Source organism: Diadema antillarum, unplaced genomic scaffold (assembly GCF_040938485.1).
Source record: "Diadema antillarum isolate AM-2024a unplaced genomic scaffold, OU_Dant_1.0 scf00000116, whole genome shotgun sequence".
Classification (NCBI taxonomy): domain Eukaryota; kingdom Metazoa; phylum Echinodermata; class Echinoidea; order Diadematoida; family Diadematidae; genus Diadema; species Diadema antillarum.
The window spans coordinates 1,977,511-1,992,356 of NW_027271005.1; the positions used below are offsets into that span (position 1 = coordinate 1,977,511).

The 14,846-nt window shown below is 35.8% G+C and overlaps 1 protein-coding gene across 1 annotated transcript; it reads right to left on the reverse strand.

The window, feature by feature from the left end:
- Positions 1 to 965: 965 nt before the first annotated feature.
- LOC139719886 (transmembrane protein 243-like) lies at positions 966 to 9,212 on the reverse strand. Its single transcript, XM_071631271.1, has 5 exons — positions 9,116 to 9,212; positions 5,379 to 5,531; positions 3,944 to 3,994; positions 2,010 to 2,114; positions 966 to 1,479 (listed from the first exon to the last, which is right to left on the reverse strand). The coding sequence occupies exons 2-5, from the start codon at positions 5,445 to 5,447 to the stop codon at positions 1,360 to 1,362; spliced, it is 345 nt and encodes a 114-aa protein (XP_071487372.1). The 5' UTR covers positions 5,448 to 5,531; positions 9,116 to 9,212; the 3' UTR covers positions 966 to 1,359.
- Positions 9,213 to 14,846: the final 5,634 nt, after the last annotated feature.

Here is a 14,846-nt window from a genome sequence, read left to right on the forward strand (position 1 = left end):
AGCAAATTTCCTTAATACAACTGTACAAATGGTGGGGGAAAAATAGGATAGAGGGTAGGTCAAGTCAGAAGTCATGTTATCATCAAAAGACAACTTCATCTGCATAGCCATTTGATATGCATTTCTGTACATCAAGAGTCCACCAAACACAGCCAACAGTGGAACAATTTGTCAGCAAAAAAATCAAACCTCCTACACTGGGATGAAAAGTTCATACTCCACAGTGATTATGAAATGATACAACAAATGAAGTACGAATCTTGGCATTTCAGGTGGATAACTTTGTTTTTCAGTCTATAAAGCAATGGTGGAGAACAACGTTCTAACAGAATAAAAAAAAAAAATACCGCCAGTCATTGAAATCTATGATATTGAAGTAATTTTCTTTCTGCACAAACTATTATTCATTTTTTTTTTTGCTTTTGTTTTTGTTTATTTACATGTACATATAACTCCAACGCTGCACGATACATAATCATTTTTTTTTTCAAGAAAGTTATCAAATTTCAGACTTATTAATACTTAGCACGGACAAAATGTATTTGCTTATGCTGTAATATGCCACGACATGACAGTAAATAAATAACTCCTCATATGTCACAGAATCTTTCTTGATTTCTATTTGGACAATTAATATTCTATTTCAGTCTCAAAACTTGGTGCATCTTATGGATCTACAGCTAGCAGGAATTTGAGGTTGACATTTTGTGCATTTACATATTAATGTATCAAAAGCCATGCAAAACAAAAAGAAAAAAAAAAGGAAAGAAAATCTGGTATCAATTTGGAGGGATTCTGTACAAACATATTACTATCTCTTTAACATCATCACGATCAAAATGCTGATTTTTTTCACATTAGTGCTGTTTATAGGCCCAGCTGAAGAAGAAGGGGGAAAAAAAGAAGAAGAAAAAGAAAACAAATATATATATATATATAAATATTCAAGTCTTCAAAGTCTTTGTGTTGAGTTGACTGATGCTGCTCTAATACACAAAGCCTCTGTTGAGTAAATTGTGTTTCAACTTGCAATCAGTCAGAACTAAACATACATTGTGGCCTTGTTTAATACTGCCACAATGCTACTACATGAGATAAAACTTCCTGGGTATCCTCACTAAAAACATTACACAAAATGATTCCCATCACTTTGCAGCTTGAGAACTGGAAGCATTCAGGTGATTTCAGTTTGATCGTGGTCATTGATTGCTTTGGTAATCTGATACATGCAGCATCCAACATCAACCCTCAAAAAGGTCTTCCAAAAGTTTGGTCTAATCTCCATTCATTGGCTACTACTGTGGTACCTTCCTTGCAGTCCATACTTGCAGATTGCAGGCGAAGAGGCTCGCGTCAGATTTAGCCCACTTCATGCACGTACAGGTTGGCTGTGACACACAAAACGATGATGCAGAATGTGTTGTAGTATATCAGCAGGCGAAATTTGGGGTCCACATCTCCCTGCCTGTACCAGTATATCTGTGGGAAACATGAAAGAAACTCATAAACAGCAAATTCCTTTCTAGTGATGACTCTGTGATGATTCTTTAGTAATCTCTTATTTATTGTTTCTTGATCCATCCCCCACCTCCATTTTCAGCCTCTGTTTTTCTCTACAGGTTGAACTTTGCCTTCTATGTATTTCTAATCTGTTCATCTACTCTCTCTCTCTCTCTCTCTCAAGAGAGAGAGAGAGAGAGAGAGTAGATGAAAACACAGTCATGCTGCCCCTGTGTATTGCTACAAAACAGCAAAAGGTTGTTTTGTAGCAATACATTGACCAAGTCATTGAGGCAGAGTGACAAATTAATTTAATCTTTTGAGAATGTAATGAGACAACAATTTGTTGTCTCATTACATTCTCCATGCGCTTGGGGTGAATTTCCTCTTTGATTCTGTACAATTATCCAAGGTCCAAGTTTGTTAATTTACATTGAATTTGTGCTGTTTACTTTACTAAGTATATAACATGTTGCTTTGTAGGAATGACATAAAAAGCATGGACTCACCAGTGCAATATTTCCAGCACACACGAAGATGATACAGCATGCAAAGAGAATGTTAACAGGTAGTGGCGGCCAGCTTGGGAAGACTAGAGCACTGATGAAAGTGATCTGGTTGAAGAAAGCAAGTGATTCACAGTGTTGAGTGCTTATCCAAAGAAGAAATACCAGTACTGCAGTGTATGTGTTAAAGATGCAATTGACTGCCTAGACTGTACAAGACATCACATATTGCTCAGAATGTTAGATCCATGACTTGCATTATGGGCCATGGCTTGCATTATGGGCCATGGCTTGCATTATGGGCCATGACACTTAAAACCATGTATCACATCCCCAGTATCACATCTCCCACCACAGTTTATTTTCCTGCAGACCTGAAAATTGTTTTTGTTTTTTTGCTGGAGTTATTTGTTTTTCCATTTTTCTAGCATAATGTAAGAATACCTGACATGGCTCCTTCTGAAAGCAGGGGATATTACCCTCAACGTACTTGTATGTTAGTACAAGTCAACCGAATGTGTACTTTTCATAAGATAGTAAGTTTATTGAATCCACTTTATATTTTCCTTACATCTTTGTCCTGCAGTGATGTCATCATCATGAACAGTTATGGTATTCTCATTTAAGCCTGGGCAACACAAAGATTTATGAAATTCATAGCTGCTAAATGGATTGTCCTATTTTCCTACAACTTCATTTGGTTGGTTTTTTTTTCTCCCAATATTTTCTGCATTCAGTCATGTAATGTCAGGATAAATGTCCCCTTTAAGCCCATCATTTTATCATCCCCAATGTATCAGTGAGTTATTCAGACTGTTGTGAAAAGAAAAAAAAAATATTACACAGGTGACTTAAAATAAGACTTTTCTTCATAAACTCAACAGAATTGTCTCAATTTACACAAATATGAGAGATGAATATGATGGATAAGAACTGGGGGCTACTTTCATTGCATTATAAACCAAAAAATAGAACATTGAACATGTAAATGTATAGTTAAAAACTGTAATCAATAACAGGTATGCAAATCCATACAGTGGTGTCAAATTGTCCTGCTTTTGATATAATAATAATTAATAATACAATACATTTATCTTGGGGATTAATACGGGTGTTTCTAAGCACTCAGTTTACCGCAAAAAATAATATTTTAGACATGCAGAAAATACGTCTGAAAACCTGCAGATATTCAATTTTATCTTTAGGCATTTAAATCTAGCATGCTATCATGAATACACTGGAGATACACTACAAATATCAAGGCAACAGTAGCCTTTCACTGCTTTGCTTCTGAGCAAGATGTAAATAACTGACCCCCAGAGGAAGCAACTGCTTCTTGACACTACTATTCATAAAAACAAAAACATGTTCATCTTGCACATGGTCTGCAAATGTTAGCATCAAAAAGAAGAGTTTTCATGCACGAAATACGATGCTCACTGCTTCTTTCCATTACTGACGTGGCTATTTAAATTCCTCACTGAAGTAATGGCTTGAAATTTGAATGTTTACTTCAATCTTAACTTTTTCACCACTGTTTCAGGTGAATTATTGTCTATAAATACATTTCTACCCTTCCAACCAAATCATGACATTCCTTATGGAAGTTGTGATTTCTAAACCTGCAATTTTTACCAGATGCTCAGCAACTCTTGACCTCTCACCTTGAGTTTTTTTGCCTAAAAGCTACTCAATGCTGCTACACATCACACAGCATACATGTACTTTGTGAGCCAGGTACCAAGAAAATGTTCTTATCAACTATTTATCGAGAATTGGATTTCTTGACCCCCGAACATAATGCCTCTGTTATCATTTGGGTCGGAGGCATAAAGACGTGCACATATCAAAGGTGATGTAGTTTGAACTCACACACACAATTATTTTCAACTTGACCCATGACATGGCATTGGGTAGTCAACTGGATACACACTTACCGTTACTATGACCATGGAGATGATGCCAATGGCGAGATTTACTACACGTTCCTGCAGTTGGGTGGAGAGAGGGAAGCAGAAAAAAATCTAATTCAATAACATGTACAACAAAATGAAAAGATATTTGTAGCTTCTGTTTAACTAACTAATATTGCCCTTGGTTGCTACAAATACACTCATGAACATTTTAGGACTTACAGATGGTCATGACACATTAAGCTGTACCGGCAGGCGAGAGAGCCCCCTCGTTAGTGCATATTACGTGTCAAATACAAAGTATTTTGAATCCAGAATTTGTAAATGTGATGTAAGCTGACAAAGAGGAGGGGAGTTTATTTGTCGGTCAGTGGGTGTAAACATCTTGTCTTAAGAGACAGGGAGGAGGCAGGGAGGGGAGAGAGAAAGTTGTGATCATCTCTAATGACAAACTTTCTTGGATTCCTTCATTCTACACAGGAGTGGAAGGGTCTGCTAATCATTGCCTGCTAGAAATTCTATTACATCAAGTCTTCTGGGCACATACAAACATGAAGGCCCTATGATGAGTAAATTGCCACAATTTTTGTTTCGCGCGGTAGATTTCACCCTGTCTATAGCGGCCACAGACCCGATGGAGCCAATAACTCAGCTTGTTTTTCTGCTTTGTAGCTGTGCCAGTCATTTCTTGGCAACGTTCAGTGATCGCCACTGCTGCATTCATCACTCATTCAGTCATAATAATGCACTAGTGTTAAAGGGGATGGCTAGTAACTGATCAGTGGGAATCAGTGGGAATGCTGGATGATGATCGTTCCAATCCTTGTGGGATTCATTTCAGACTACATTATATATCTATTGTTGTGTGAAAATTATTTGCTTCAGAATGGTCTCATATTCAAGTAATGTGCAGTTTAATGTTTCCAGGTTAGCATGTACTGTAACGGGCCGTTAACGATCGCCCCATCACTGTACAGGCATGCTAACCTGGAAATATTAAACTGCACATTACTTGAATATGAGACTATTCTGAAGCAAATAATTTTCACACAACAATAGATAGATAATGTACACTTAAATGAATCCCACAAGGATTGGAACAATCATCCCCCAGCACTCCCGCTGATTCCCACTGATCAGTTACTAGCCATCCCCTTTTGTGCTTTCTTCACAACTGTACACATGCCACTGTGCTTAACAATTTCATAAACACCGGCATAATTCAATGCATGAAACATGAGTGTGCATATGTACGCACATACATGTACATATATATGTACCATACTCATAGGTATACAACGCTGATATACGTACATGTAGGCAATGCACACAAAGTTGGATAACCTGTCTATAGTGGCCACCTGTCTATAACGGCCACTTTTTTGTCTCCCTTGGGTGGCCGCTATAGACAGGTTTGACAGTAGTTCTTCGTATAGGCCCTACGAAGCAAATTTCTCACCCATGTCTGCGTTTCACCAAAGAGAGGAGTTTGGATGTCAGTGTTGTAGTGATCCATCACTGATGTCATTCAGAGTACAATCTGCCCTTCAATACATGGGATGACTCCAACAGGCACTTCAAGGTGTACCACATCAACACATTCTCATAGTATCTGTTCCAGATGAAAGAAATTTATAAAAAGAAATTTGACATGAAAAGAAACATGGCACAGACAAAAACTTTTTTTTGTTTAAAAGAACAAATGTAATAATGTTCAGCAAACTTCATGTACACAGTCTTGCAGTATAATAGGATGAGCTTTATAACATTTGACATGAAAAGAAACATGGAACAGAGACATTTGTAAAAAAAATAATAATAATAAAAATGACGTTCAGCAAACTTCATGCGCAAAGTTTTGCAGTAGAATAGGATGAGCTTAATCCACTCCTTACGGGAACCTGGCGGTCTGTGTATTGATTCTATGGGGATTTAAGAATTCAGTACGGAACGGGTTATGTCAACAAAACAGTGGAAAAAGGTTAGGAAGAGACCTTGGCAGGAACTACACTATGTAATTCCTCCTTTAGACAGTTAATTGACAGAGTTTGGGGTGTGAGCAATAATAATGATCCCTCATAGTTCACCTGAAAAAGGGACTAAGCGTGACAGACCCTTCACTGATTTTTTGATGTGATTCGGAAATAAAGGCAAACATACAAGCAATCAAAATTCTGCTGTATGATAACTACAATGTACAGAATGTACACTATGTAGGTCTGTCACATTTTAGTCATAAATTACCATTGAACAATGTAACCTACAGTGCATAGTATTACATTAGAACAAAATGTATTTTCATACAATTTGTTGTTTGTTTTTAGAGACAAAATGCTTTAACACAGTAAGTAGACTAGCTGAAAAATAAACTATGGTAGATATACACCTATTCCCTTTCGTAATTTGTCAATAAAAATGTCATGATAAACCCACACAAATGTACTTGACACAATTAAAGAAATGAAGTCTAAATTCTGGCATGAAATTATAAATAATCTTATTTATCAATTGTAACAGCCCTGATTAAAAAAAAATGACAATGAAAACAAGGAGAAAATAAAGTCTAACATTCAGATACATCAGCTAGTAAATTGGAAAAAATGTAGACCCTATACAGTAGTCCACAAGTCATGGTCGGTATTGTTGGTAAGCGGCTAATTAGAGACTATCTAAATCCATTACAATCGTTAATAACGTTCTGTGCAAAGTTGATGCACTCCATATTACGCCGACACAACTCACTATCAACTAGCCCAATCAGACGAAATGATGATGAGCAGCAGTGACAGGACCACATCAGTACACATACAATTGTACTGTAAAACACAATATGTGACCCTGCATCACAAAACCAACAAAAAGTCGCCAGTTATAGATTTTTAGTTAAGGACAGATTCTGAAAGAGCAGACTCTATGCTTTAAAGATGTATAATTCAATTAAAATGGACTCCCCTAACCTACCTAAATACTGGAAAGAAAGCACACATTCTGGAAAAATGTGAACTGAGAAAAGAGGATCTGAAGTACAGGGTCTATTCAAGCACTTACTCTTTCACTAAGCCAAGTAAGATGTGCGATGAAAGGGACAAAACACAGGATGTCAACCACCGGATCAACAATGAAGGGATTATCAGATTATGCTGAAATTTAGCAAGCTCTATTAACACATTCTGTACATAATTCATGCCACCTTTCAAAGCAGTTAGCATTATCCTTTCAGAAGTTATTAGACTTGAAAGTGAAGAGTGTACAAAGGATTTCAAGAAATGTAAAGGGGCCTCTAAATACATACATAATCATTCTACTCTCCTCAAAAAAGGGGTTGTAGAAAAACTGTGGAAAACACACTTTCCTATTCGTGTTACAATCCCAAACTAAAAAAAAAAAACAATGTAGCAGAAAGATAGCTCTTTCAGAAAATATGAAAAACTCAAGATTGGGAAAGCTGACCCATTTCACCTTTCTTGAGTCCTCACATAAAAATCAAGGAGTGCGACTTTTTGTTTTGTGATACAGGCTCACATACTGTATATTCACTGCATGAAAATTTGGCAAATTGGTGCCGACTGCCCTTCATCTCATAGTAAGAAATTTTTGCGAAATGCCACTGGCATCCAATGGCCATGCATATTGTGTAGGCAAGAACTTTTGCGTGAATTTTAATTTCGCGACTGTTGGCACTCACAAAATTCGCAAAATTAAAATGCACACGAACATTCCTCACTTTACACTTTTTTTTTTCATCCCTAACAAAATAACCTACAGATGTAGTCTATTTGACTTTCAAATTCCACCAAAACTTGACAATATGGTTTGATACTTTTAGCATGCTCTCTGACACTACAGTGAGTACAGACACAGCTGGACAAAATTGAATTAACAAGCAGCCAAGCGTACAGTAGAAATGTGTTTCTAACAATAAGTAGTAACATGGTTACACAATCATATCAAATCTATACACAGCCCAGTCACCGTATAAATAGCGTTTGGTCGGGCTTAGAATCAAATCTAACTTTTAGGCTTAGGGCCTAACTATTATTAAACCTACACAGCTACCACAGACAGGCACAGCTAGCAGCTAGCTAGTATGGAGGTGTATCCTGTTACCGAACGATTTTTGTTTTATTGCTCCAAACGGGCAACATTATGCAATAATTCAGCCAAAAATATCCTTATAGATAATTGAAATGCTGATGACTTTAGCTGTAACGAAGATACTTGAAAAATAAGCCAACTTCTAGAAAAAATCCGTATTTCAAATAACCCTTCCACAAAAATTGTCTCTTTTTACCGACGCAAATCGTATTGTATTACCGAACGTGCGCCCTCTGTATGGGGAAAATTGTACATTGCATTTTCGGTCAATGTTTATTAACGCAGGACAACGAACATCGAAATTTTAGCAATTATTACGTAAATTTGAGGTAAATTACGTTTTGTTTTGTTTTTTGCTGCAGTTTAGCAATTTTCGGCACTGGCTTCCCCTGTGAGATAACAGCGCGTAGTGCAATGAATGCGTATTCGAGTTGTTGTACGCGCTCCATTGACAAAGTACGCGTTCGGTAATAGGATACCGTTCGGTAATAGGATACCTGACTATACCAGAAATGAGAAACCATGGCCCTTGCCTTATGGGGTTACTCTATACCAGTTTTGGAGAAAAAAAAAAAAATAAATAAAAGGTTAAAAAATTGACAAACGTCTAACGTTAACATAAAATTTAATTGAATCTGCATGCACCATTGTATTGGCATTGCCAATGATAACCGCAGCAGCGACCCCATACGGACAAATACGTACCGTGTACTGTGTTACAGCGCCCCGCGACGGGGTTATGCCAATGAAAGCTCTTACTAGACTACTGTATGTAAGACTGTCTGTTCTTGTGAATTTCCCCCCATAACCTTACACTACAGTCAGGCTTGCTTACAGTAGAACCTATTTAAAGCGTTTGATAGGCCCTAACATTAATGGTAATTTAATAGATTAGAATGTGCCAACAACTATCGTACTAACTGATGGTCAATGCATGCAAGTGACAAAACAGTGTCAAGTGTTAATCAACACATCATAATTTTCTCGACATTAAACTTGCCAAATGCGTTTGTCCCGTTTCCTGACGCTTTGCTAAAAACATAGCAAAGCGTCAGGATTAGCCACGCTACCAAGCAATTAATCTACAGTATGATACCACACCTGTGAAGAAACCTGGATCATGCTACCACCGCAACCATAACAAACCACCACAATGTTCAATGCACGTCTCACAACGGGCTCGACTGAATTCGAAGTAGCTTGTTTGGGGCCCAGCTCGCAGGCGAGTCGGAGCGGCGCGGCTCGGCCACTGGATAGGCTCTGATATGAGAGGAGTTGCACTTGATGCTTAGGCGATAGCCTGCGTGATGACCCGTGATGATGACAAGCATGCAAAGCAGAGGGGTCCAAAAACTTTCGTCTCGATAGAGTTTCAACTGAAGGTGGCGCTGTCACGTATTTCATAATAGAGAGTCTGGTAGTGAGTTATTGAAAGTTTGAAAGTTTATACGCAATCAAAAAGGTGGGAAGACACACTAAAAAAACAAAAAAACAAAACAAACAAACATGTTTTGGGTATCAGAGTCCAATGTAAAAACATATTTCACATTATCAATTCAACAGTATAAACCGAGTTTCAAATTACTGAACTATCTATAGGAGAGTAATCAAGAGTTTAGTTTAGTTTAGTTTAGTTTAGTTTAGTTTAGTTTAGTTTAGTTTATTAACTCAATCACCCTCCTGGGGAATGTGAGCAAAAATAAATAATGTAAGATACAAACTGGCAAGAATAACAATCTACATGACATACTAAAACATGCAATGAAGATATATACATGTACATGGAATAGAGATGAATATACGAATACATCAGACTACCGGTATCTACTTTCTATAACAGGCACTGTGCCTGCAATACATGTAAGCTAATAATCATCGTCACACACAAGGAAATCTTTTCAAAGTTTATCAAAATAATCTACAATTACCTTACAAATCTTTACTAATTTCAATATCACTGTTTGCGTAGAGTGGTTAAATAAAAGATCCATTTTATATACATTAGGTCGTTTCCAAAAAAATTCTTCATGGCTTATTTACGATCATTTTCAAATATTGGACACTGAAACAAATAATGAAATTCATCCCCGATCTGATTCAGGAAGCAACATTCACATATTCGATCCTCTCGAGGAATATTTGCATACCTTCCAGTCACTATAGGGAGCTTATTATTATTTTAAACATCGAAATCTACAAAAAAAAATCCTATCACATGGATTAAGGTGCACCAAATAATCTTCAAACACTAACTTCTGCTTATATATTCGATACACAATACATTGAGAATTCACATTTATATCGTTATGCCAATACAATTGATGGGGGAAAAAAATTATGTACAGCAATAAATTTTATACGCGATATCATGAACGAAAAACAAAGGAAAGAGAAATCGAGAGAGAAAGAGGGGGAGTGAAAAAGATAAACAATTAGGTTACTAATTCATTGTAAAGAAGGCACAGCCTATCAAAAGTTTATGTAGTAACTATAAGTAAAAGGACGAAATAGATAATCTACTAAACATGTGTCTTTATAATATAACCACAAAACTTGGTTAAATCAGAAAGAAATTTTTTCTTTTCACCATTTAATAATTGAAGAGTTTCTTCGCAAAAACCGATAAGTCCATATTTGAAGATTTTTAAGTACGGTCTCTGTCATAAAGTGCAAAATAATACTTTTTAAAGCCTATATTGGTCACTACATAAAAAGGTACATTTTTGAAGTTATGGTCAAAAGAAGCAAAAATTTTCTTATTATTCTCTCTATTTTTCTTGACCTTTAATCGCAAATATCTCCATTTGGCAAATATGGACTTATCGGTTTTTGCGAACAAACTCTTCACTTGATCCATCTTCATTGTATTGGGGGTATTTTCAGTAATACTTTTTTTTAAAGCATTTCTTTTGCTGTTCATTAAAGAGGCTGCATTGAAAATTGTCAAGGTATAAAATCATAATGAAATTCATCAACAATCTTATCCTCATTGCAATGGGTACAGAATCTTTCATTTCTAGGAATTTGATTACTTTATCTTTTGAACCAACATTAGCAATAATATTTGTGATTAGCGCAACAGAATTTCCATAAAAATATTCATCTGTGAATCATTCAAATGCTGGAAAAATTTCTCAATAGATCTCCTACCGGTACTTGAAAATTCGATAGTCAACACTAAAAAATTCATTCTACATCATTACAATATGCCACTCTTGTTTATGTCGTTTAATTTGGTGCTAACTAAACTTTTGAAGCCAGCTAGATTGAGATTTGATGCCCAGTTGTTCCAAGTTTTCATGAGACCTAGGTTGTCAAGTATCTTTTTCATTCTAATGACCCACTACATTGAATTTTCTTACCTCACAGATAAAACATAATTATTGGAAATTAATATAATGTGCTACCTTTGAAATACTACTGACGTGAACAAGCCTAAACCGAAACAGTAGTATCCGAAGGGTCACAGGCTTTTCAAACTTATATTTACCCATTTCACCATTAACTAAGCAACTTGAAGTGAGTTTTTGCAATCCAAGCAGTTCCTTACAATATCCACAAAAGAAAGTTTCAATTTGGGTGAGGTCGATCTTCAAAACCCCAAGTTTCTCTGCTGTAGAGCAATATGGGCATGATAAAAAAAAAAGAATATTCGAATAGCTCTTAGTCTTACATCAGTCGGAAGAACAAGAGGTAAAATATTACCTCTTCATCAAGAACAATGCTCTTAAGGCTTGGGATACTTGTTTGTTTATAGCTTTCATATCATAGCTTATAGCTTTCAATTATCATAATTGAACATTTTTCCTTAGTAGACATAAATAATCGCAGACACTATTTTCACCATCCTCAAAATGGATGGTTTATGGGAGCTGTTCTAACTTTCCCAAGGAAAAATAATTAACTTAGTCTTATAGTAGTATTAATGGTATTTATGTATTTTCAGCCAACAAAGTTGTATCATCTGCGTATAGTTATGTGAATTGATAAAAACATATTGTCTTCTTCAGTAAAACAAGTTTCATTCATAGCTGACGAAAGAGAATCCAGGCCAGGGTAACTCCGAGACAATGACAAAAAGTTGTTTAGATAAAGCGAAAATAATATATATATATATATATATATATATATATATATATATATATATGAAGGGTTTGTTTGCAAAAACCGATAAGTCCATTTTTGAAGATTTTGAAGTACGATCTCTGTCATATAGTACAAAATAATACCTTTTAAATGATATATTGGTCACTACATATAAAGGTATATTTTTGAAGTAATGGTCAAAAGAAGCTAAAATTTTCTCATTATTCTCTTTATTTTTCTTGACCTTTAATCGAAAATATCTCCATTTGGCAAATATGGACTTATCTGTTTTTGCAAACAAACGATATATATATATATATATATATATATATATATATATATATATGAAGGGTTTGTTTGCAAAAACCGATAAGTCCATTTTTGAAGATTTTGAAGTACGATCTCTGTCATAAAGTACAAAATAATACCTTTTAAATGATATATTGGTCACTACATATAAAGGTATATTTTTGAAGTTATGGTCAAAAGAAGCAAAAATGTTCTTATTATTCTATTTTTCTTGACCTTTAATGGCAAATATCTCCATTTGGCAAATATGGACTTATCGGAATTTGCAAACAAACTCTTCATGTATAACAATGCGAGAAGAAGAGCATTCGTGGACATAGCTGATCAACACAACACATTGATCACTAGCTACGTCCATGAATGCTCTTCTTCTCGCACTCTCTCTCTTTCTCTCTCTCTATATATATATAATATAAATGTATAATTATGTGTATATATATATATATATATATATATATATATATTATACATACATACATACATAACAACTCTGGATACAGCTTTACGGTGAAACTATGGAAACTGTGTTAGCTGTAAAGCATGGATTGAATGGGATATAATAAACAGTTGAAAATGAAAAGGAGACACATAGGGCCTATGGTCTCCTTTACATGTAGTAAGCATGTAGTATCTCTTTAAGCTGGCTTCTCAAGTGTTATACAATGTAGAGTCACATAAAAATAATGATAGGTGTGTGTGTTGTGTGTGTGTGTGTGTGTATGTATGTATATATACATATATATATATATATATATTATATATATATATATATAGGGAGAGAGAGAGAGAAAATGCAAATTTTTCTCATTCATTCAGTTGAAGTACATGATCAATAATATTTGAATTTAAAAAAAAAGGAAATAAACTCGCCTGTAGCGACATTACACCAATTATTAATTGGCTTCTTTTGACAAAGGACTCCTGTTGATGGAATGGCCTTTCCGGTATGTGTATGATCCCTGAGACAGGATCAAGAGATTATTATATTCAATGTTCCCCAGAGGACTGCAACAAGTTGTATGTGGGGGAGACTAACAATCACTGCAAGCTCACATGAATCAAGATCAAAGGCCAAGCCATTCTGATATTAGTAGTATCCCAGACTCAGCAGTCTACACAGTCTACACACACATTAACTCAAGCAAACATTCTTTCAGGCGATCATTTTGGATAGATAATCCAAATGGTTTAAAAGGGGTGATAAATAAGGAACCATCTGGGTACAAATGGAGAGACCCGCATACAACAAGAAAGGAGGCCTCCGCTTCAATTTGTCACATACGTGGGACCAGGCCGTTCACAGGATTCCATGCCATCTATCGCCTGAAGGACAAGGCGTTGGGCGTGTTAGCTCTGTACAATCTCATACTATATAAGGGCCGTTCCATAAGTAATCTCAAAACAGCTTGTCAACACTGACCACTTGTTTCACTGTCTGATACCAGAGAGGTGAGTCACCTCCTGTACATGCATAAATACCAATTGCTCTTTGTGTGAAAAGACAGAGTGTGTTACAATTTCATCATGAGCGACTTGCTCAGACAACTCACCTCGATGCAGAGCATCCAATGAAACCATCCAATCTACAATGTACGCCCGGAGTGCCTGATGTCTCGTTTTTCTATACAGTGTATTCGACCATAATTAATTAGTGAGTAGGTGTTGTTGTGGAGTGTATAATTGCAGACCTGCAATACGATTAATACACAAACACAAACGCACACACACATGCACTCACACATCCTCGCTCACTAAAAAAGCATATACATGTATACTGAATACACATACTGAACATTTTAACACTTTATTCAAGGTCCAAATAGGACATTACATGACAAACAGAATTTCCAGTTCAGTGGAAGACATCTTGAATATATAGAGAAACGATAAAGGTATATTCCAATTCCAATGAATAGTTTACTTTCTGATTTTCATATCTACCCTAGCATGTGATCAGAAATAACAGAATATTCACCTGCCACATGTAGTATACATTTATATGTTGTGTATACAGGGAATGCCGCATCAGTCAATTCTGCCTAGCACAGTCCAGTTTTAATACAAATGAAATTACATTCTCATGTATGTAGAGGACAAACTATAAAAACACAACCCACTGAAAATTATGCCAATATAACAATGAAAGGAAAATCTGTTGGATTACTATCAATACAACTTTGGATATGTATCTTTTCAAGAGATAACTGTTGTGTAGGGTTTTCTCAACTCACACCATTGACATCGTGAGCTACACATGTTAAGAAAATACACACAAGTTGAGCCTGCAAGTCATGATTTTGTGACAGCAAGGCAGGTCAGACTTGAGGTTTACGAAATAATATGATTTTAAACATTACCAAACATGTTACTAAAGTCAATGAAAGTTGAACATAATTCAGGGGAATAATTTACACAGATAAACATGCAGACACTAAAG

What these genes read in the sequence shown, in the direction of transcription:
- LOC139719886 (XM_071631271.1), bottom strand. Translation starts at nt 5,447, where the DNA reads ATGACATCAGTGATGGATCACTACAACACTGACATCCAAACTCCTCTC. An exon ending in TTGGTGAAACGCAGACATGG is followed by an intron (nt 3,995 to 5,378) that starts GTGAGAAATTTG and finishes ACCCAACTGCAG; the next exon opens with GAACGTGTAGTAAATCTCGC. An exon ending in TCTCCATGGTCATAGTAACG is followed by an intron (nt 2,115 to 3,943) that starts GTAAGTGTGTAT and finishes TTCTTCAACCAG; the next exon opens with ATCACTTTCATCAGTGCTCT.